Source organism: Rhinoderma darwinii, chromosome 5 (genome assembly GCF_050947455.1).
Source record: "Rhinoderma darwinii isolate aRhiDar2 chromosome 5, aRhiDar2.hap1, whole genome shotgun sequence".
NCBI lineage: Eukaryota > Metazoa > Chordata > Amphibia > Anura > Rhinodermatidae > Rhinoderma > Rhinoderma darwinii.
The window spans coordinates 13,611,144-13,636,404 of NC_134691.1; the positions used below are offsets into that span (position 1 = coordinate 13,611,144).

Here is a 25,261-nt window from a genome sequence, read left to right on the forward strand (position 1 = left end):
GCCCCCTTATATACAAGAATATAACTACTATAATACTGCCCCATATATACAAGAATATAACTACTATAATACTGCCCCTATATACAAGAATATAACTACTATAGTACTGTCCCCTATATACAAGAATATAACTACTATAATACTGCTCCCTATATACAAGAATAGAACTACTATAATACTTCCCCCTATATACAAGAATATAACTACAATAATACTGCCTCTATATACAAGAATATAACTACTATAATATTGCCCCCTATATACAAGAATATAACTACTATAATACTGCCTCCTATATACAAGAATATAACTACTATAATAGTGAACCTATACAAGAATATAACTACTATAATACTGCACCTATATACAAGAATATAACTACTATAATACTGCCCCTATATACAAGAATATAACTACTATAATACTGCCCCTATATACAAGAATATAACTAATATAATACTGCCCCTATATACAAGAATATAACTACTATAATACTGCTCCTATATACAAGAATATAATTACTATAATACTGCCCCCTATATACAAGAATATAACTACTATAATAATGCCCCTATATACAAGAATATAACTACTATAATAATGCCCCTATATACAAGAATATAACTACTATAATACTGCCCCTATATACAAGAATATAACTACTATAATACTGCTCCTATATACAAGAATATAACTACTATAATACTGCTCCTATATACAAGAATATAACTACTATAATACCTCCTCTACATACAAGAATATATCTACTAAAATACTGCCCCCTATATACAAGAATATAACTACTATAACACTGCCTCCTATATACAAGAATATAACTACTATAATGCTGCCTCCTATATACAAGAATATAACTACTATAATACTGCCCCCTATGTACAAGAATATAACTACTATAATACTGTCCCCTATATACAAGAATATAACTACTATAATACTGCCCCCTATATACAAGAATATAACTACTATAATACTGCCCCCTATGTACAAGAATATAACTACTATAATACTGTCCCCTATATACAAGAATATAACTACTATAATACTGCCCCCTATGTACAAGAATATAACTACTATAATACTGCCCCTATATACAAGAATATAACTACTTTCATAAACTTTCATAAACTCCTACATCTGACCCCCTTCCTTAACATAGGAGTTGCCAAAACTGCGCAGGGAGGAAATGGGACCTCCCATCGTCTGCCGCACGGCGGTGCCGCTCTATTTTGCACAGCGTTTAGGGCAGCTGAGCGGGCCCCCACCCCCTCCGGGCCCCTGTACAGCCGAACCGACTGCACTGGTGATATGTCCGCCCCGGCTGCTGCATGTGAATAGAGTTTTGTAGATCTCCATTCTGTAACCGTGTACAGTAAACTTGTTGCAGATTTTCCGTTTTCGCGACAAATCCGCCACGTCTGAATATGCCGTAAATCGCGTCTAAAACTGGACTCAATCATTTTGTTCCGGTATTATAAATTGAGATTGCCTCGCAGTTCTGTGGTTATTAGACTTTCTGGATTAACGGATGTTGGAGTTAAAGAATTTCACTTCTGTTCTGTGCTGGAAATTCTGAATTTCTGGATGATCAGATGCTGGATTAAAGGAAGTTAAATGTAATCTGACTTTGTTAATGGCAGCGTAGACGCTGGACAGCACATGTCAAGGGTGGAGATTCATTAAATTAAGTGTATGTATCTTCAGTTTCTGGCAGTAATATCGGTTTACCAGGGTGTCGACGTATGCCGAGCTGAGATCATGTGGATGGGGACTTGTATTATAATGCCTTCCTATAAAATATTGAAGTTGTAATGTTATACTGTGTGTCAGGAGCTACAGAGCTGTGTTATTACCCTGTGTACAGTTACATGTCCAACATAGATGATTAAGATGCTGAGCTGCAAGGGAACTAATTGCCTCCAAGAAATACTGTTAGAATAAGACATTAAGGACAGTTCTAGAATCAACAGCAGCGAGAGAGAAATCATTACTAAAGAGCATGGTAAAACAATGTTATCAAATGGTTGTGTTACACGCATAGTTCAAGAGTATAACAGCTGTACTATAATACTGCCCCCTATGTACAAGAATGTAATTACTATAATAGTGCCCCCTATATACAAGAATATAACTACTATAATACTGCTCTTATATACAAGAATATAACTACTATAATACTGCTCCTATATACAAGAATATAACTACTATAATACTGCTCCTATATACAAGAATATAACTACTATAATACTGCCCCTATATACAAGAATATAACTACTATAATACTGCCCCTATGTACAAGAATATACCTACTATAATACTGCCTCCTATGTACAAGAATATAACTACTATAATACTGCCTCCTATGTACAAGAATATAACTACTATAATACTGTCCCTATATACAAGAATATAACTACTATAATACTGCCCCTATATACAAGAATATAACTACTATAATACTGCCTCCTATGTACAAGAATATAACTACTATAATACTGCCTCCATATACAAGAATATAACTACTGTAATACTTCTCCTATATACAAGAATATAACTACTATAATACTGCCCTCTATATACAAGAATATAACTACTATAATACTGCTCCCTATATACAAGAATATAACTACTATAAGACTGCCCCTATATACAAGAATATAACTACTATAATACTGCCTCCATATACAAGAATATAACTACTATAATACTGCCCCTATATACAAGAATATAACTACTATAATGCTGCTCCTATATACAAGAATATAACTACTATAAGACTGCCCCCTATATACAAGAATATAACTACTATAATACTGCCTCCATATACAAGAATATAACTACTATAATACTGCCCCTATATACAAGAATATAACTACTATAATACTGCTCCTATATACAAGAATATAACTACTATACTAATGCCCCCTATATACAAGCTTATAACTACTATAATACTGCCCCTATATACAAGAATATAACTACTATAATACTCCTATATACAAGAATATAACTACTATAATACTGCCCCCTATGTACAAGAATGTAATTACTATAATACTGCTCCTATATACAAGAGTATAACTACTATAATACTGCTCCCTATATACAAGAATATAACTACTATAATACTGCCCCATATATACAGGAATATAACTACTATAATACTGCTCCCTATATACAAGAATATAACTACTATAAGACTGCCCCCTATATACAAGAATATAACTACTATAATACTGCCTCCATATACAAGAATATAACTACTATAATACTGCCCCTATATACAAGAATATAACTACTATAATACTGCTCCTATATACAAGAATATAACTACTATAATACTGCCCCCTATATACAAGAATATAACTACTATAATACTGCCTCCTATATACAAGAATATAACTACTATAATACTGCCCCTATATACAAGAATATAACTACTATAATACTGCCTCCTATATACAAGAATATAACTACTATAATACTGCCCCCTATATACAAGAATATAACTACTATAATACTGCTCCTATATACAAGAATATAACTACTATAATACTGCCTCCTATATACAAGAATATAACTACTATAATAGTACCCCCTATATACAAGAATATAACTACTATAATACTATCCCCTATATACAAGAATAGAACTACTATAATACTGCCCCTATATACATGAATATAACTACTATAATACTGCCCCCTGTATACAAGAATATAACTACTATAATACTGCTCATATATACAAGAATATAACTGCTATAATACTGCTCCTATATACAAGAATATAACTACTATAATACTGCTCCTATATACAAGAATATAACTACTATAATACTGCCCCCTATATACAAGAATATAACTACTATAATACTGCTCCTATATAAAGGAATATAACTACTATAATACTGCTCCTATATACAAGAATATAACTACTATAATACTGCCCCCTATATACAAGAATATAACTACTATAATACTGCCCCCTATATACAAGAATATAACTACTATAATACTGCTCCTATATACAAGAATATAACTACTATAATACTGCCCCCTATATACAAGAATATAACTACTATAATACTGCCCCCTATATACAAGAATATAACTACTATAATACTGCTCCTATATACAAGAATATAACTACTATATTACTGCCCCTATAGACAAGCACTATGCTTTACTGTCCTGTGTGGCAATACTCAGTGCTTTGATATTTTTGTTATGTTGCCTCTTTACTGTATTGCGTTCCTGTCCTTACATCAGTATAAACTCTTGCTCATAATTTCACCACTAGCTCTGTAATTATGATTATTGCATGTTGTGCTATTAGGCTGGCAGTGCCCAGGGCGAGGGTGGAGAACAGCTGTTTTCTATAGAAGTCTGCCTTCCTGTCTACTTGAGTGGAACACCCATATTTAATAGTTTAACGCTGAGGTTATAATGCAGATTTATTTTTTGTTTTGTAATAAATAACATATAGCATATTGTCACATTGTATTTTATTTATATGGAACTTTTTCATGACAAACTAGTAAGGTCTGGGATAGACGGTGAGTCTATTTTTTGCCACTTTGGAGCCAGACACCAGACACTCAGCACCAGACACTCAGCTCTGCTACATTTGTATTTGTCAGTAAACCGACAAAATCCCGATCTACATCTTGTTGACATTTAGACTTCTCATACTTTACCATCTGTTCACCACCTGTCCTGCCCCTCGTCCGGTGATATGTGCGGCAGCGGCGCTAAGGTTTTGGGGCTCGCAGCTAGGGCTGCATGGCCAGGAAATATTCCTTCCCATCAGGTTTAATTTGTTAAATAAATATAGAGCTGGGGCCCGTTATTTTACACTTTTTATTAGTTACTATGATTTATTCTAACTATAAGGGTCAGTTCACACGTTGCATAAATGATGAGCGATAAAAACGCCCAGAAATTTACCTGCGGTGCGTTTTTTTAAAATTCACAGCACGTCAATTGTATTTGCGTAATCGCTGCTTTTTGGTTGCGGGTTTTCCTTATTGAATTCAATGGGAAGTAAAACCTGCAACAAATAGCAGATGTTGCGATTTTTGCAAAAAATCGCTAACTCAGAGGAAAAAAATGTCTTAATTCTGTGCTGCTTCGTCTGGGATGACGTTTGATTCCATGTGATCGCTGCAGCCAATCACAGGAGGCCAGGCTGCAGGGCGGCAGAGGGTTGCGTCGCCATGGCTACATAAGTATGAAACTTTTTTATCGTATTTTCTTTAGGTGCAGCGGAAATTCCGGCCCAAAAACTGCACTACAATTTGGTGCGGTTTTTCGGCCGAGATTCCTTGCAGAGCCCAGTGCGGATACGCTGTGTGCTTTTTATCCGCTCAGTGTGAACATTACGTTTTTTGCAGGTAAAATCCGTTGCGCTTCATGGGTTTTTAATTGCAGTCGGGTCCCTATTTTTGCTGAGAGATGCTGCTCATAGAGTCCCTGGTCGGTCACAATCCTCCACTAATAATGTGAATCCCTTACATGTTATCTAATCGACAGTAGGGGGCACTGTTCTTTTCCCTAGATGGTGATATATATATATATAGCTATATCTGTGAACTGTCCCTTTTTAAAGGGCACTCTGACATTGCAGAATTTTTTTTCTATTCTTTTTAGAAAACAGCACCTCTATTGTCAGTGGGTTATGCTTGGTATTGCAGCTCTTTTACTTGAATTGTGGCTTGTGGACAAGAAAACTTTTTTATGAAGCATCTGACCTCCATAGCTGGGGTTGGAGTCTCTTTATCAGTTAGTGAGAGTTCTTTACATCCTGAGCTCCACATGGGGGCAGGAATTTGGGAAATGTTTTTCCTCTTACGGAAAGTTTCCTGCTTGTGTTTTATACACAGCGGTTGCTTGCTGCTGACCTATAGCTGATGGTTGTGTTATCGCTGATACACGCAGGCAGTAACATTGCTCCTGTGTTGAAAGATCTTGGGTGTGGATACATGTTTATCTTGGGGAGATCCAGCTGGTGTAGGAAATCTTACAAGCAAAGTATCCTGGTAAAAAAAATATGCAAATTCTCCTCACTAGAAGGGAAAAATAACCTGTCTCTAGTGCCACCTATAGGTAGCTACCCAGTAAGTCAATGTCCAACCCAATGAAGAGAATGGATACATTACTAGGGATATCATCCAAACCACAGATGCCCATGTGTAGACCGTTTCAGGGTTTTGGTCGGACATTGACTTACAGGTGGCGCTAGAGAGTCAGTTTTGTTCCTTCTGGAGGAGAGCTAATTTGCAGACTTTTCCTGAGGAGCATTGCCTGTAAGACTCCCTAAACTTTGCTAATTCTCCGCAAGAAGAACCAGTAACTTCCAAGGGTTGCATCTAAGGCATCTCACTCAGCCAACCAGAACATTTCTATGTACTGATGAGGAGCGACAACCCCTGAACAGTGCTGTCTAATGTTTCTGACTCGAACTGACATATACAGTTTCATTGTTATGAAGAGAAACCATAAACCACCCCATTCATCTCTCTGCGTCTACTTTGTATGCAAGTATCAGTCTTTACTGCAATTCTGGCATTCTATTCATGAACCAGGTTAGGACTATAGAATTGTTTCAACACACAGACTTATAGGAGGAATTCTGAGGATATATGAATGAGTGCTTTTGAAGTAAATGGTGACGGTCTTCAGTAAGCGGTGCTGCATCCCTGACTACAATCTGTGCTGGCTTTCTAGAATAGCTTCATTTAGACCTGAACGGCTGTGGAAATGTTCAGCTTTCCCCCGTGCCGTTCGATGCTGCGGTTGTGACATCAGCAAATTCCAGCACCTTTTTAATGGGAGCCAGACATGACTTCATGGGGATAACGCCGCCACCTTGCAGCCATTTAAAACAACTTATAGGAAGATGACGACGAGTTCTTTTCAACCAGAATTCCCTGACTAAGCGGGACAGACGCCCAAAGTTATAACCAGTCATCAGCCGCTCATTGGCTTAGTTCAATGATTCCCCATTGTCCATTGATAATTCTGTTTATTTGTTAATATCCTATCCATATAGATGTAGCAGAGCCGAGTTTGTCATGGGACTGTTTTTCATTTGTGCACCAAGATTGTGATTAAGATAATGCATTAGGTTTACTTTCACTCAAAAGGAATTGTGCTGAATGACACAGTGGGCTCCACTACATCTGACAAACCGAACTCTGCTGCATCTGTAATAATCGCTGGTTAGCTTATCTTTATTTTTATTTTTTTTCCAATAACCTGGTTCAATCAAAAACAGGAAAAACAAGAAGTCCCTTTCCTGACCAGGAAGATGAGAAAAAAAATGAATTAAAAAAAAAAACAGAGATAAATAATTATCAAATATGGGGTGTTAAGGCAATAAATAAATGTTAGCTTATCTTGACCTGAATTTTTTATTTAAAGTGTCCCTGCACTTTCAGACGGTGGGGGTCTGAGCACTCGCACCCCCACCGTTTAAAAGTTTTGACATATCAAAAGTTGGATGAAAGTGCAGTTACACTCTCAATAAAACGTAAAGACTGTATAATGAAAAGTTCTCCAAGTTTGTAAATTTAATTTGTGTTGCACTTCCTCACCAAGATCTCTGATTGTTGTCAGTGAATAGGCACATTCTTATTTACACACAGTGGATCCCCTTGTAGCAAACCTTCAGAATAGGTTTTCAGCCAGTCTAGACAATCCTCTGTGATCTTGAAGGGGTTGTCCAATCAGGAAAGCCCCTGGGAATATGCCATATAAGGGCATATGGACATCATAGAGGAGGTCCCCCGCTCTGGAGGACCCGTAGCATCCTTGTATTACATAGACGGCCATTCATTTGAATGGCAGTCATTTATTGCTACATTGGCCGCTGCAGGGGAAATGTGCGGCTTCCCCCAGCAAGAACAGCTGAATAGTGGGGTTGAGAAAAGCCAGAACCCGTGCTGATTGTTTTTGAAAAGGGGTTGTCTTCATGATACAAAAACAGTCCCATTTTTCACTGGACTATCTTATGAAGTGGACTATAAAGGGGTGGGATTTATGCAAATTTACACTAAAGGGGCGTGTCTATGTAGCGTTGGGGGTGCGATGAAAAGGACCTGTCAACTCTACCTCTGAGTAAAGGACGACTGGGTGTTACCATTACTTTTTTTTCAAGGGGGTGTGTGTCCACACAATCACTCTGACACTGTCCAATCAGTGCTGACAGACTGTAGGGACACACACCCAACTGGTAACACCCAAGTTTAATTCATTCCTAAATTTCTAGGAGGAATAACAGAGGAACAGCACAACATAGAGTTCTGAGAAAAGATGCTCCAGAATTGTTATTTCATGGGGAATACAATTATTTGCTAAAATGGACATGAAATATTGAGAAACCTCTTAAAATGTTTCTCGATTTGGGGTTCAAATGTTGGGCTGCACCCCATGATAAGTGCAACAAAAAGTGCAGCAATATATTGAAGTTGCCCGGCTTCATAGAAAATAATGTCCTAAATGCAACAGTAATCCCGACTATAAATAAATAATAAGATCGTGTTGTACCCAGAGCCTGAGATGTAGGAAACAATCATTAGTCCCACGCATAACAGCGAAACACACAAACAGTAATTAAGCAGCGGCGCTGTCAGGACACTGATTAATACGTGGATACGCTGGCAGCCACTCAACTCAGCTGCAACGGGATCAGAAAATGCCATGGCTGCCAAAGAAAAAAAATGAAGGTCACTCGGGGGTGAAATATGTGTGCATCATTTCAAGGGAGGAGGGTAAATCTGAGGTCATTGTAAAAATGGCAAAATATATTTCATAGTGAAAATACCCTGGATCTTAGATTTCATGATTATTGATCTAGCACAAACCTATACCACAGCGCTGTACGTAGAGCATATCTATACGAGACCCTGCTTCCCACAAAAACATTTCATAGAAAGCCATAAAAAACATCCCAAGACCATGCATATGTTGCCCCTCATCGGTGCTCGGATCTCGTGCTTTAGTCGCCTCAAGAGCTGAACTCGCAGTTCTGCTCCTTGCTATGGGATGTAGTGCCATGCTTTTTAACAGGCAAGTCTGACTTGTCGCACTGCAGATCAGCAATGTAAGCGCTGTTCAGACAGTGAACAAGCAGAGACTACAAGGAGATTTTAAGTCTGTAGAATTGGAGAAAAGTTGGAGGAAATGGCCTATAATTCAGACTCACTCCCAGGCTTAGAATGATTACAAGAAAAGTTAAGCCATTTATAGGGGAATTTAGGCCTCATGCACACGACTTGATTTGATGTAGGTCTTTGTAAAACATAGCCGGGCTTGGATGTTTTTCTTTGTTGGAAAAAGCTTCAGTTTTGCCACCCGACCCCACAGCCCAGACATACACTACCGGTCAAACGTTTGGGGTCACCCAGACAATTTTGTGTTTTCCATGAAAACTCACACTTATATGTATCAAATGAGTTGCAAAATGACTAGAAAATATAGTCAAGACATTGACAAGGTTAGAAATAATGATTTTTATTTGAAATAATAATTTTCTCCTTCAAACTTTGCTTTGGTCTTGGAATGCTCCATTTGCAGCAATTACAGCATTGCAGACCTTTGGCATTCTAGCTGTTAATTTGCTGAGGTAATCGGGAGAAATTTCACCCCATGCTTACGGTCAAGCTGCTCCCACAACAGCTCTATGGGGTTGAGATCTGGTGACTGCGCTGGCCACTCCATTACAGATAGAATACCAGCTGCCTGCTTCTTCCCTAGATAGTTCTTGCATAATTTGGAGGTGCGCTTTGGGTCATTGTCCTGTTGTAGGATGAAATTTGCTCCAATCAAGCGCTGTCCACAGGGTATGGCATGGCGTTGCAAAATGGAGTGATAGCCTTCCTTATTCAAAATCCCTTTTACCTTGTACAAATCTCCCACTTGACCAGCACCAAAGCAACCCCAGACCATCACATTACCTCCACCATGCTTGACAGATGGCGTCAGGCACTCTTCCAGCATCTTTTCAGTTGTTCTGCGTCTCACAAATGTTCTTCTGTGTGATCCAAACACCTCAAACTTCAATTTGTCTGTCCATAACACTTTTTTCCAATCTTCCTCTGTCCAATGTATGTGTGCTTTTGCCCATATTAATCTTTTCCTTTTATTAGCCAGTCTCAGATATGGCTTTTTCTTTGCCACTCTGCCCTGAAGGCCAGCATCCCGGAGTCGCCTCTTCACTGTAGACGTTGACACTGGCGTTTTGTGGGTACTATTTAATGAAGCTGCCAGTTGAGGACCTGTGAGGCGTCTATTTCTCAAACTAGAGACTCTAATGTACTTGTCTTGTTGCTCAGTTGTGCAGCGGGGCCTCCCATTTCTCTTTCTACTCTGGTTAGAGCCTGTTTGTGCTGTCCTCTGAAGGGAGTAGTACACACCGTTGTAGGAAATCTTCAGTTTCTTGGCAATTTCTCGCATGTAATAGCCTTCATTTCTAAGAACAAGAATAGACTGTCGAGTTTCACATGAAAGCTCTCTTTTTCTAGCCATTTTGAGAGTTTAATCGAACCCACAAATGTAATGCTCCAAATTCTCAACTAGCTCAAAGGAAGGTCAGTTTTATAGCTCCTCGAAACAGCAAAACTGTTTACAGCGGTGCTAACATAATTGCACAAGGGTTTTCAAGTGTTTTCTAATCATCCATTAGCCTTCTAACACAGTTAGCAAACACAATGTACCATTAGAACACTGGAGTGATGGTTGCTGGAAATGGGCTTCTATACACCTATGTAGATATTGCATTAAAAACCAGACGTTTGCAGCTAGAATAGTCATTTACCACATTAACAATGTATAGCGTGTATTTCTGAGTAATTTAATGTTATCTTCATTGAAAAAAAACCTGTGCTTTTCTTTCAAAAATAAGGAAATTTCTAAGTGACCCTAAACTTTTGAACGGTAGTGTATGAAGAATCCGGGAGATTGTTGTCACATGCACTACACAACCAGTACCCGCCAGGAAGTCCTGCAGCTCCTTTAATGTTACTATAGGCCTCTTGGTAGCCTCCCGGACCAATTTTCATCTGGTATTTTCATCAAGTTTTGAGGGACGTCCAGTTCTTAGTAATGTCACTGTTGTGCCAAATGTAGTCCACTTCTTGATGACAGTCTTCCCTGTGTTCCATGGTATATCTAATGCCTTGGAAATTCTTTGGTACCCCTCTCCTGACTGATGCCTTTCAATAATCAGATCCTTTTGATGTGTTGTATGCTCTTTATGGACCATGGCTTTTGCTGTCACATGCAACAAAGAAAATCCTAATAGGACAGCTGAACTATATATGGGGTTACTCAAAATCACTTTAAATAATGGCAGCTGTGTACTGACTACTATTTAACATGAGTTTTAATATGATTAGCTAATTCTGAACACAACCACATCCTCAATTATAAGAGGGTGTTCACACTTATTCAACCACATTATTTTTATTTTTATTTTTACCCTCTAAATGATTTCAGTTTGTGGAGACTTTTTATATCCACTGGAGCAGCTTAGCTAAACTTGGCATTCTGAAGGAATTTGTTCTTCCTTCAGCTCTAAGTAAGGAAATCACCAGTAAAAAAACACTGAGCAAGCGGACATGTTGTGGAATTTGTGTAAAATCATGAATGCAGCTCAGGATGTGACTAGAGTATGAGACATTATTTATTTTAGAATGAGTAAAAGTTAAAGTATTTTTGAAAAGTTTATACTGATTATTTCAATATATAGTAGATTTTTTTTTCCGCTTTATCCAGGGAGAAGGGGCGTAAGATTACATTTATGGCGTATTCTGTTAGTTGAGTTTTCACATTTTATCCTCCAGACGTCACTGACCATAACAAGTAGTAATGGAAAAATGTTGAATATGTCCTGACTGTTCTTCCCTCCGGTCTTATTTTTCGTCATTGGTTTTGTAGGATCACCGACTCTAGGAAAATATTCTGGTTTGGATAAAGGTCATGCCCGTGTGTTGCATCATTTTATAACGTTAAAAGGGTTAGATCACTAAGACGAACCCCTTTCATATACCCTAATAGGGCCCATGGGCGAAATGAGTCAGCACGGAGAGCTGCTCCTGGGTATCAGCCGTTCCTGTTGTAGAGGACCTGACACATCCATGTAATACATGGTCGTCTATTCCTCTTCAACCCATTGCAGGGGAAATGTTTGCTGGCCACAAGACCGCCCCTCCCCCTCTGTGGAAGAGTTGATTTCCTTTGGTTTTAGAAACTGGACTGCTGATAAGCCGATTCCCGGGCCCGCTTTGTTTAAAGCGAGAGTTGTTATGGGAAGACAACCCCTTTTAGGGCTTGTTCACACAAGCGGAATACAGTAGCAGGAAAGTGGATGAAAATTAATTCATTGGGGAGGTAAAGCCTGCAACAAATAGCAGTTGTGTTTTTTTTCCACGTCATTGCTGCGAACCGGTTGCAAAAAACACATTCCAGAAAAAAAAAAGCCTAATACTTACCCAGAAGTCTGTGTTCCTTCCTCCAGCGAGGGACATTTCATCCCATGTGAACGCTGCAGCCAATCTCAGGCTGCAGCATTCTCCTGGTGCTGCAGTTTTCCGCAGCTGTCGTTTGGGGCGAAAGACTCCACCACAGTTTGGTGCGGTTTTCGCCCGGAATTCCCTGGGGCGCACAGGACGAATACGCTGCTGCGTGCTTTTACACAGCGTATCCATCCCATGTGAACCTCGCCTTAAAGCATCGGTAGAATTTTTTTTTTTGCATAAATGAGTAATACACGTGAATATATGAAACTTTACAATAGATCCTATCAAGGAAAAGTGTTGTTGTAAAGGATCTGCCAGGCACTGCGGGGTTAACTCCCAGAACTAATCAGTCAGCACCTGAGAATACATCCCTGAGACTGACTCCTGCTTCCACCATTCAGGCTGGCTGGCTTAGGAGTGGGAGAGCCTATCGTAACCTGGCCAGACTCAGCTAGCTCCCGCCCTCGGTCTATTTAAGCCTGCACTTCCTGTCCCTCGGTGCTTGTTATTGCTTTTGTTTCCTTCCTTGTGGTTCCTGGCCCAGCTACAGCTCCTGCTATTTTTGATCCTGCTCCATACCGACCCTGGTTTACCGACTACTCTTCTGCTTTTCGTTTTGTACCTCGCACACTCCTGGCTTGACTCGGCTCGTTCACCACTCTGGTTGCTCACGGTGTTGCCGTGGGCAACGGCCCCTTTTCCTTGCTTGTGTTCCTTGTATGTTTGTCGTGTTTGTCGTGCACTTACTGAGCGCAGGGACCGCCGCCCAGTTGTACCCCGTCGCCTAGGGCGGGTCGTTGCAAGTAGGCAGGGACAGAGTGGCGGGTAGATTAGGGCTCACTTGTCCGTCTCCCTACCCCCTGCCGTTACATAATAACAAGCCCATACCTAGTCTACCCCTGGTCCCTGACACCACTATGGATCCCCGTGAGACCCTGGCTCAGCAAATGCAGGGTCTCTCCCTACAGGTCCAGGCCCTGGCTCAGAGGGTCAACCAGCCTGATGCTACCCTGGTAGTTCCCCGCACCGCACCTCTTGAACCCCACCTCAAGTTGCCCGACCGGTTCTCAGGGGACCGGAGGACTTTTCTCTCCTTTCGGGAGAGTTGTAGGCTTTACTTTCGTTTAAAGCCTCATTCCTCAGGTTCTGAGAGCCAGCGGGTGGGTATAATTATGTCCCGGCTCCAGGAAGGGCCCCAAGAGTGGGCCTTCTCCTTGGCTCCTGACGCCCCTGAACTTTCCTCCGTTGATTGTTTCTTTTCTGCTCTCGGACTTATTTATGACGAGACTGACAGGACTGCCTTTGCCGAGAGTCAGCTGGTGACCTTAAGTCAGGGTAAGAGACCTGTTGAGGAGTATTGCTCTGACTTTCGGAAGTGGTGCGTAGCTTCTCGGTGGAATGACCCTGCCTTAAGGTGCCAGTTTAGGTTGGGTCTGTCGAATGCCCTGAAAGACCTGCTAGTTAGCTATCCCTCTTCTGACTCCCTAGACCAGGTTATGGCTTTAGCGATACGACTTGACCGACGTCTCAGGGAACGACAACGTGAACGTTTATGTGTTTTCTCCTCCGACTCCCCCATGATGCCTCCCGAAGCTCCGTTGCTTCGTTACTCCCCGAAAGATTCAGAGATACCTATGCAACTCGGGGCCTCCGTGTCCCCCCAACAACGTAGAGAATTCCGCAGGAAGAATGGTCTCTGCTTTTACTGTGGGGACGACAAGCATCAAGTGAACAACTGTCCTAAGCGTAAAGGTTGCAGCCAGAGAACTTCCGCGTCTAAGTGATCATCGGGGAGGTCACTTGGGCGCACAGGTATTTCCCGTAAATATGAAACGTACTAAGATCTTGCTTCCCTTTCAGGTCTCTTTTGGTGGTAGGTCTGCTACCGGCAGTGCTTTCGTGGATTCAGGGTCCTCTACTAATATCATGTCTGTGGAATTTGCTATGTCCCTTGCTATGCCTCTTATTGATTTGCCTAAACCTGTCCCGGTAGTGGGTATCGACGCCACTCCTCTTGCTAATGGTTATTTTACACAGCATACCCCTGTTTTTGAACTCCTTGTTGGCTCCATGCATTTGGAGCAATGCTCTGTACTGTTGATGCAGGGATTATCGTACGATTTGGTGCTAGGTCTTCCCTGGTTGCAGTTGCATAATCCTACGTTTGACTGGAATACTGGGGAGCTAACCAAATGGGGTAATGAATGTTGTACGTCATGTTTTTCTGTTAATTCTATTTCTCCCCCTAAGGAGGCGAATACGCTACCCGAGTTTGTTCAGGACTTCGCTGATGTTTTCTCTAGGGAGGCCTCCGAAGTGTTACCTCCTCATAGAGAATACGATTGCGCTATCGAATTAGTACCAGGAGCTAAGCTTCCTAAGGGTAGGATATTTAATCTTTCTTGTCCCGAACGTGAAGCTATGAGAGTGTATATCCAGGAATCCCTGGCCAAGGGTTACATTCGTCCCTCTTCTTCTCCGGTAGGTGCTGGCTTCTTCTTCGTGGGGAAGAAGGATGGTGGTCTTAGGCCATGCATTGACTACCGTAGCCTGAATAAGGTCACGGTAAGGAACCAGTATCCCCTTCCTTTAATTCCTGATCTCTTTAATCAGGTTCAGGGAGCCCAATGGTTTTCTAAGTTTGATCTACGGGGGGGGAAAACCTTATTCGCATCAAAGAGGGGGATGAGTGGAAGACTGCGTTTAACACGCCCGAAGGCCATTTCGAATACCTCGTCATTCCCTTTGGGTTGTGTAATGCCCCTGCGGTCTTCCAGAATTTCATAAATGAGATTTTGAGAAATTACCTGGGGATTTTTCTGGTAGTGTACCTTGATGACATACTGGTGTTTTCCAAGGACTGGTCCTCCCACGTGGAGCATGTCAGGAAGGTGCTCCAGGTCCTTCGGGAAAATAAACTGTTTGCCAAAACCGAAAAATGTGTGTTTGGGGTACAGGAGATTCCATTTTTGGGTCAAATCCTCACTCCTCATGAATTCCGCATGGACCCCGCCAAGGTTCAGGCTGTGGCGGAATGGGTCCAACCTGCCTCCCTGAAGGCGTTACAGTGTTTTTTGGGGTTTGCTAATTATTACAGGAGATTTATTGCTAACTTCTCGGTCATCGCTAAGCCCCTTACGGACCTCACTCGCAAAGGTGCTGATCTCCTCCACTGGCCTCCTGAGGCTGTCCAGGCTTTTGAGGTCCTTAAGAAGTGCTTTGTCTCGGCCCCGGTGCTGGTTCAGCCCAACCAAATGGAGCCATTTATCGTGGAAGTTGACGCATCTGAGGTGGGAGTGGGGGCTGTCTTGTCCCAGGGTACCAGGTCCCTCACCCATCTCCGCCCCTGTGCCTACTTCTGCAGGAAGTTTTCGCCAACTGAAAGTAACTATGATATTGGCAACCGCGAACTCTTAGCCATTAAATGGGCATTTGAAGAGTGGCGCCACTTCCTGGAGGGGGCTAGGCACCAGGTAACGGTCCTTACCGACCACAAGAATCTGGTGTTCCTAGAATCTGCCCGGAGGCTAAACCCGAGACAAGCTCGATGGGCGTTATTTTTTACCAGATTCAATTTTTTGGTTACCTATAGGGCTGGGTCTAAAAATATTAAGGCTGATGCACTGTCGCGTAGCTTCATGGCCAGCCCTCCTTCGGAGGAAGATCCTGCTTGTATTTTGCCTCCAGGTATAATCATTTCCTCAATTGATTCTGATTTAGTCTCTGAAATTGCTGCTGATCAGGGTGCAGCTCCCGGGAACCTTCCTGAGAACAAGCTGTTTGTCCCCCTGCAATTCCGGCTAAGGGTACTTAGGGAAAATCATGACTCCGCACTATCTGGCCATCCAGGCATCCTGGGTACCAAACACCTCATTACCAGAAATTATTGGTGGCCTGGGTTGCCTAAAGACGTTAAGGCCTACGTCGCCGCTTGTGAGGTTTGTGCTAGGTCCAAGACTCCCAGGTCCCGACCAGCGGGCTTACTGCGTTCGTTGCCCATTCCCCAGAGACCTTGGACACATATCTCCATGGATTTTATCACCGATTTGCCTCCATCCCAAGGCAAGTCGGTGGTGTGGGTGGTGGTGGACCGCTTCAGTAAGATGTGCCACTTTGTGCCCCTCAAGAAACTACCCAACGCCAAAACGTTGGCTACCTTGTTTGTCAAACACATCCTGCGTCTCCATGGGGTCCCTGTCAATATTGTTTCGGACAGAGGGGTACAATTTGTTTCATTGTTTTGGAGAGCCTTCTGTATGAAGTTGGGGATTGATCTGTCCTTCTCCTCTGCCTTCCATCCTGAAACCAATGGCCAAACGGAGAGGACTAATCAGTCTCTAGAACAATACTTAAGGTGTTTTGTCTCTGACTGTCAATTTGATTGGGTCTCTTTCATTCCCCTCGCCGAATTTTCCCTTAATAACCGGGTCAGTAACTCGTCTGGGGTCTCTCCTTTTTTTTGTAATTTTGGGTTTAATCCACGGTTCTCCTCCGTTTCACCTGGTAGTTCCAACAATCCTGAGGTAGAGGTCGTTCATCGGGAACTGTGCACAGTCTGGGCCCAGGTTCAGAAAAACCTAGAGGTGTCCCAGAGCGTACAAAAAACTCAGGCTGATAAAAAACGTTCTGCTAACCCCCTGTTTATGGTCGGGGATCTGGTGTGGTTGTCGTCTAGGAACTTGCGTCTCAAGGTTCCGTCCAAGAAGTTTGCTCCCCGGTTTATTGGGCCGTATAAGGTCATTGAGGTCCTCAATCCTGTCTCCTTCTGGCTGGAGTTACCCCCGTCTTTTCGGATACACGACGTGTTTCATGCCTCCCTCCTCAAACGCTGCTCCCCGTCCTTGGCTCCCTCGAGGAGACCTCCTGTTCCCATCCTCACCCCGGAGGGGGTGGAATTCGAGGTGGCCAGGATTGTGGACAGCAAGATGGTCCAAGGCTCCCTCCAGTACCTGGTCCATTGGAGAGGATACGGGCCCGAGGAGAGGACTTGGGTACCCGCCCGGGATGTTCACGCTGGGGTATTGGTCAGGAGGTTCCACCTGCGTTTCCCCAGTAAGCCAGGTCCACTTAGAAAGGGTCCGGTGGCCCCTCATAAAAGGGGGGGTACTGTAAAGGATCTGCCAGGCACTGCGGGGTTAACTCCCAGAACTAATCAGTCAGCACCTGAGAATACATCCCTGAGACTGACTCCTGCTTCCACCATTCAGACTGGCAGGCTTAGCAGTGGGAGAGCCTATCGTAACCTGGCCAGACTCAGCTAGCTCCCGCCCTCGGTCTATTTAAGCCTGCACTTCCTGTCCCTCGGTGCTTGTTATTGCTTTTGTTTCCTTCCTTGTGGTTCCTGGCCCAGCTACAGCTCCTGCTATTTTTGATCCTGCTCCATACCGACCCTGGCTTACCGACTACTCTTCTGCTTTTCGTTTTGTACCTCGCACACTCCTGGCTTGACTCGGCTCGTTCACCACTCTGGTTGCTCACGGTGTTGCCGTGGGCAACGGCCCCTTTTCCTTGCTTGTGTTCCTTGTATGTTTGTCGTGTTTGTCGTGCACTTACTGAGCGCAGGGACCGCCGCCCAGTTGTACCCCGTCGCCTAGGGCGGGTCGTTGCAAGTAGGCAGGGACAGAGTGGCGGGTAGATTAGGGCTCACTTGTCCGTCTCCCTACCCCCTGCCGTTACAGTTGTCATGTTCCTCACCCCCCCCCCCCCCCCAGCAGAAAGTAGTTCCTCTGTCCCTGCCTGCAGGACCTCCTGAGTCACCAAAAAATCAATCTAGTGTAAATAGTAAACCGGAAAGAGGGCAGAGGGGGATGCAGCTGCAGTTTCTCATTCAGTGTTTCTGTAAAGCAGGATCTTCAGGTCATGCCACAGCATTTTGATAGTGTTGGGGTCAGGACTATGACTTAAATAAAAAATAAAAAGAGACACGGCGCCACATAGTGCAATAAAAGTGATGGAGCCAAATGGGAGCAAAATGAGAACATTTTCTCACCTTAGATAATGGACACCGTATAGATGTCACAAAAGCGAGAAGCTGCTGCCAAGTCCATACACACACAAACCAAGTTTGCTGTCAAAGGTAGAGCTGATTGCAGTAGAACAAAGGGACCAAGGCGCTGCTAATGAGGATGTCGAGGTAGAAAGGACTTGAAATAAACGTATTTATTTGTTTGCAAAGGACAGGGCTACGCGTTTCAACGCCAAACTGGCGTCTTCATCAGGCAACATGTGTATTGGCCTGATGAAGATGCCAGTTCGGCATTGAAACGCGTAGACCTGTCCTTTGCAAACAAATAAATACGTTTATTTCAAGTCCTTTCTACCTCGACATCCTCATTAGCAGCTCCTTGGTCCCTTTGTTCTACTGCAATCAGGACTATGACTTGGCCAATCCAGAATACAAATCTTTTATTTTATTTTGAATTATTTATTTTTTTAACTATTGTCTTGTTAATCTCCTTGTTTGCTTTGGGTCATTGTCTTGTTGCATCACCCAACGTCTCTTCAGCTGAAGGCCATGGACTGCGACCCTTATATTCTCCTGCAAAATGTCCTGATACACCTTTTAATAAATTGTTCCCTTAACCCCTTAATGACCAAGGTGTTTTTTACGTTTTTCCATCGTCTCATTCCAAGAGCTATAACTCTTTTATTTTTGCGTCGACATAGCTGTATAAGGTCTTGTTTTTTGCGGGACAAGTTGTATTTTTTAATAGCACCATTTTGAGGTACATATTATTTGATTAACTTTTATAAACTTTTTTTGGTTTGGGGGGGGGGGGGATAGAAAAAAACCTGAAATTTCGCCACACTTTTTTCGTGTCCTAAATCTACGCCGTTTACCGTGTGGTATAAAGAATATAATAACTTTATTCAGCGGGTTGTTGCGATTACAACGATACCAAATTTGTATGTATTTTGTATGTTTTACTACTTACATAGTAAAAACGCTTTTTTTTTCAAAATTATTTGTTCTTGCGTCTCCATATTTGAAGAGCCGTAACTATTTTATTGTTCCGCCGATGCAGTTGTATGAGGGCTTTTTTTTTTTTGCGGGAAGATTTGTAGTTTTTATTGGTACCATTTTGGAGTAGATGCGACTTTTTGATCACTTTTTATCACATTTTTTTTTAAGTCCGGATTCACAGAAAAAAGCAATTTTTCCATAGTTTTTTGTTTAATTTTATTCGGCGTTCACCGTGCGGGTTAAATAATGTAATCGCTTTATAGTCGTGGTCGTTACGGACGCGGCGATACCAAATATGCGTAACTTTTTTACTTTTATTTTGTTTTTTTAATAGTAAAGCAGTTTGTAAGTGGGAAAAAGTGGGGTTTTAATTATTATTTTTTTTCACTTTTTTTTTTTTAAATTAACTTTTATTAAACTTTTTTTTTACTAGTCCCACTAGGGGACTTTTAATATGCGATCATCCGATCGCTATTATAATACACTGCAATACTTTTGTATTGCAGTGTATTACGGCCTGTCGGACAGGCATCGGCTAGGACATGCCTCTGGCATATCCTAGCAGGCATTTACTACAGGCAGTCCTGGGGTCCGTTATTAGGCCCCCGGCTGCCAACGGAGACACAGACACTCTGTGATCGTATCGCCGGGTGTCGGTGGGATGAGAGGGAGCTCCCTCCCTCTCTCCAAAACAACTCCGATGCGGCGCACGCTATTGAGCACCGCATGTGAGGGGTTAAACAGGTGAGATTGATACTAATATCGATCTCACACGTTCGAGCAGGGACGACCCCAGCCCTCAGCTACCTCTGGTAGCTGAGCACAGGGAAATTTAACGGCTCCCTGCTCTGTTTATTTATTCTGATGCAGTGCCGTAAAAAGGCTTATGCATCAGAATTAAGCCCATTAGTGGCCGCCGTGAAAAGGCACATTGGTGGTCACCAACGGGTTAATGATCGCTAGGCATCCAAGCCCAAACCATGATGCCCCTTCCACCATGCTTCACAGTTGGGATGAGGTGTTGGTGTGCAGTCTTCTCTTTCCTCCATACATAGTGTTGTGCATTTGTGCTAAAAAGTTCCACTTTTGTCTCATCTGTCCATAGAATGTTTTCCTAGAAGTATTGTGGAATATCCAGGTGGTCTCGGGCAAATATGAGACGGGCTGCAATGTTTTTGACAGCAGAGCCTTCCTTCATTGTGTCCTTCCATCAACACCACTCTTGAGTGTTTTTCGAACAGTGGACACATCAACAGAGGGTTCTGTAGTCTTCAGAAGGTCTTTTTTGTTGTCACCCTTGGGTTTTTTTCTCACCTCTTTCAGGATTGCCTGCTGTGCTTTTGGAATAATCTTTGCAGGACGCCCAACCCTAGGGAGATTGCCTAACCATGGATTGATGTACATCCAGGTCCTTAGCAATGCTTTTGTAGCCTTTTCCAGCTTTATCGTCTCTATAACACGTTTTTTGAGGTTTTCTGAAAGTTGTTTGCCTCGAGACGTGGTTCACACTGACTAATTTTTCTTGAACAGATTTGACAGTAACCAGGCTTTGTGTGCCTTTATTTAATTTGCTAAGTACCTGTGACACCCACACTTCCATTCTCATTTCTTTAATTGAAAAACCTTTTGCCAATTCGTCTTTTTGAAGTCCTCAACACAGAGGTTCGCTTACTTTTATTCCCTGCATTGTGGATTGTTTGCTCAATGGGCTCGAAAAAGGACATCAATGGTACAATGACCAGTTTTTGTGTTTATTAGTTTAGTTAGATTGTGTTTGGCTATAATTGTCGTAGATCAAACAACATTTTATTGTACTCCATAGAGAAACCAAGGTAATTCCAAAGGGTTCACTTAGTTTTTCTTGCAACTGTGTGTATATTATATAGTTTTGTGTTTTTGACAATCTGTTATTTCTCTCTCTATACAGGTGGGACATATGTGTCGAAAAATGTGAATGTTCGAAAGAACCAATTCTGGAACCTTGTAGGATACAATTCTACGAGTCTTTAATGTGATCCATCATGATCTCGGAGACCATTTTGTAAGCACTAAGGATTGTATAGAACTTTTTTATTTTTGAAGAGTAAACGGACACCACACGAGCTACTAAAGAAAATGAGGACTTATCTGGAGTACCACCTTGATGTATAGAAGATTACCATAGAACATAGTACCGTGTAGAACTTAGGGATAGCCAACCAGTACTCTGATTTACAGCAATTTTTTTGAACACTTTACTGCAACTGGTAATTTGACCATAAATAGAGAACGTCTTGGCCAACGGAAATCATGGTTGCCCTGAAGCACAGGAATTTAAAGCTCTTTACCATAGCGTTGGCGCTCTTCGCTATTACCATCATGTCGTTTCTCCTTAATTACACTCAGAACTCTGGGCTTGTCCTATGGAATCCCGAGAAATACTTCAGGTTCTCAGGGCCATTCATTCGATTCATTACGTCCGTGAGGAGACCGTGCAGCTGCGAAACCTGTGTGTCCGAAACTGAAATTTCCCAATGGTTTGATGAAAGATTTAATTACACCTTCTCTCCATTACTGACAAAACAGAACAATGTTGTATCAGAAAATACATATACATGGTGGATGGTGAGTAGCTATATTCTTGTATATAGGAGCAGTATTATAGTAGTTATATTCTTGTATATAGGGGGTAGTATTATAGTAGTTATATTCTTGTATATAGCAGACCGTATTATAGTAGTTATATTCTTGTATATAGGAGGCAGTATTATAGTAGTTATATTCTTGTATATAGGGGCAGTATTATAGTAGTTATATTCTTGTATATAGGGGCAGTATTATAGTAGTTATATTCTTGTATATAGGGAGCAGTATTATAGTAGTTATATTCTTGTATATAGGGGCAGTATTATAGTAGTTATATTCTTGTATATAGGAGGCAGTATTATAGTAGTTATATTCTTGTATATAGGAGCAGTATTATAGTAGTTATATTCTTTCATATAGGAGCAGTATTATAGTAGTTATATTCTAGTATATAGGGGCAGTATTATAGTAGTTATATTCTTGTATATAGGGGCAGTATTATAGTAGTTATATTCTTCTATATAGGAGCAGTATTATAGTAGTTATATTCTTGTATATAGGGGCAGTATTATAGTGGTAGTTATATTCTTGTATATAGGGGGCAGTATTATAGTAGTTATATTCTTGTATATAGGAGGTAGTATTATAGTAGTTATATTCTTGTATATAGGGGCAGTATTATAGTAGTTATATTCTTGTATATAGGAGCAGTATTATAGTAGTTATATTCTTGTATATAGGAGGCAGTATTATAGTAGTTATATTCTTGTATATAGGGGGCAGTATTATAGTAGTTATATTCTTGTATATAGGGGGCAGTATTATAGTAGTTATATTCTTGTATATAAGGGCAGTATTATAGTAGTTATATTCTAGTTATATTCTTGTATATAGGAGGCAGTATTATAGTAGTTATATTCTTGCATATAGGAGCAGTATTATAGTAGTTCTATTCTTGTATATAGGAGCAGTATTATAGTACTTATATTCTTGTGTATAGGGGCAGTATTCTAGTAGTTATATTCTTGTATATAGGGGCAGTATTATAGTAGTTATATTCTTGTATATAGGGGCAGTGTTATAGTAGTTATAGTTTGTATATAGAAGGCAGTATCATAGTAGTTATATTGTATATAGGAGCAGTATTATAGTAGTTCTATTCTTGTATATAGGAGCAGTATTATAGTAGTTATATTCTTGAATACAGGGGGCAGTATTATAGTAGTTATATTCTTGTATATAGGAGACATTACTATAGTAGTTATATTATTGTATATAGGGGCAGTATTATAGTAGTTATATTCTTGTATATAGGGGCAATATTATAGTAGTTATATTCTTGTACATAGTGGCAGTATTATAGTAGTTATATTCTTGTACATAGTGGCAGTATTATAGTAGTTATATTCTTGTATATAGGGGCAGTATTATAGTAGTTATATTCTTGTGTGTATATATAGGGCGCAGTATTATAGTAGTTATATTACTGTAAATAGGAGCAGTATTATAGTAGTTATATTCTTGTATATAGGGGCAGTATTATAGTAGTTATAGTTTGTATATATAAGGCAGTATCATAGTAGTTATATTCTTGTATATAGGGGGCAGTATTAAACTATTTTTATTCTGGCAGAACTTTGCAGAATCGTAACGATTTACTTTGGAACATCGTCAACCACACATTTCATTTCACCTTTTTCGTTTTCGTATCCTCTCATACACTATGAGTTATATTTCTGCTCTATGATTTCTTATTAGGTTGTTTTTCCAGATAAAGTTATGTTATATGAATTATAATGTAAGAAGTTGTCACTGGTCATGAATGAATGTATTTGATCACTTGGGATCCTCCTACGCTGTCTTACCACCAGCAAACTCAGACTAAATGTCTATTTTTTTCATTAATTGACTGCCAGTGGCACTACGGAGGCAGAAGACATGGTGCAGGTGTCGCTGCAGTCATGCCACATTTCATGAGATATGAACATATGGAGACGTAATGGTGCTGGCAGATTTTCATTTATTTGGTTTAATTAAAGGGAAAGTATAAACTCAGTAATTATATTTGTAGGACTAGTTACGTGAAGGAGCGCACATCTGGGGACACATCTTATAAAAATATGTGGATTTAGTACAATGGTAGATTGAGCCAGGGCTCCCATGACAGCCCATAGTCAAAGCTTTTGCGTTGTCCCCCAAACAGATGTATGTGGACCCCAGGGATGGTAGTCACAGTAGCTCCCACTCTTGCCTGAGCAAGCAATGAGGGTGTTTACATAGATGGCCATGGGCCCGAACTACAGTGGGCCTTGGCATCTGCCTGGCTTTGCCTAGTACTGACAACTGCCCTGTTGTCCATTATCGATGGGTACATTAAGGATTTTATTACAGTGAATCTACCTTAATCCAGTAGTCAAGAAAAACGTGGCATCTACCAGGTACTATAGATGGTAAATTAAAATGGTTCTCCACTTTGGATAATCCCTACTTGTTAGAAAGTTCACTTGACAATAAGATCACAAAGTTTCCCCCTTCTGGGACTCCAGAGATCAGCTATAATCTATGAGGAATCCTGGCTGTAAGTAATCTATTTCCCTGCAGCACCCCCACAGGGAAAATGAAGCATTACACATTGTCCATTTATATCAATGTGTTATCTGTATATAGGAGGTGAGATCCTCCAGATAGAGGTTGGATCTTTGTAACGATCTTTACACACGAAGAAATGAGGATCATAATCAGAGGACCCCCTCTATTAACTCAGAACTCCCTACTAGAGTGTATGAAAGTGGGTTTTATAAACTGGACAACCCGTTTAAAGCAATTTTTCTGTAGTATGGTTTAGTTGTAAATTTCCACCACTGACCTCAATGGGGTCTTGATAGGGTAGTCCATAAATGTCTTATCGGTGTAGTCCTAGGCAACGGTAGGACTGCCGCTGGTCAAACAATGGGGCTGCAGTGCTACTTATGGACAGCGGCCCCATTCAACTGTGTAGCTTCTGCCATGCAGTCCTAATAACTCTAAAAGAAAATATAGAATCTGTCCCCTTCGTTTTAGTGATGGTTGTAGATTCCGGTGGTCAGACCTTCACCAATGAGACATTGATGGCATGTTCTATCAACCTACCATTGGTGTGAAGATACCTTCAATTGATGTTGGCTACAAAAATTTTCTTTGTCATAAAACGTCAT

At 41.2% G+C, this 25,261-nt stretch overlaps 1 protein-coding gene across 3 annotated transcripts in view; it reads left to right on the forward strand.

The window, feature by feature from the left end:
* ST3GAL1 (ST3 beta-galactoside alpha-2,3-sialyltransferase 1) overlaps positions 1 to 25,261 on the forward strand; it is a 136,886-nt gene that overhangs the window by 88,776 nt on the left and 22,849 nt on the right. For all 3 annotated transcript variants that reach the window (XM_075825707.1, XM_075825706.1, XM_075825708.1), the window contains exon 4: positions 21,430 to 22,106. In XM_075825707.1, coding sequence (XP_075681822.1) covers positions 21,792 to 22,106 — 315 coding nt within the window. In that variant the 5' untranslated portion in view covers positions 21,430 to 21,791. The remainder of the gene's footprint in view (positions 1 to 21,429; positions 22,107 to 25,261) is intronic.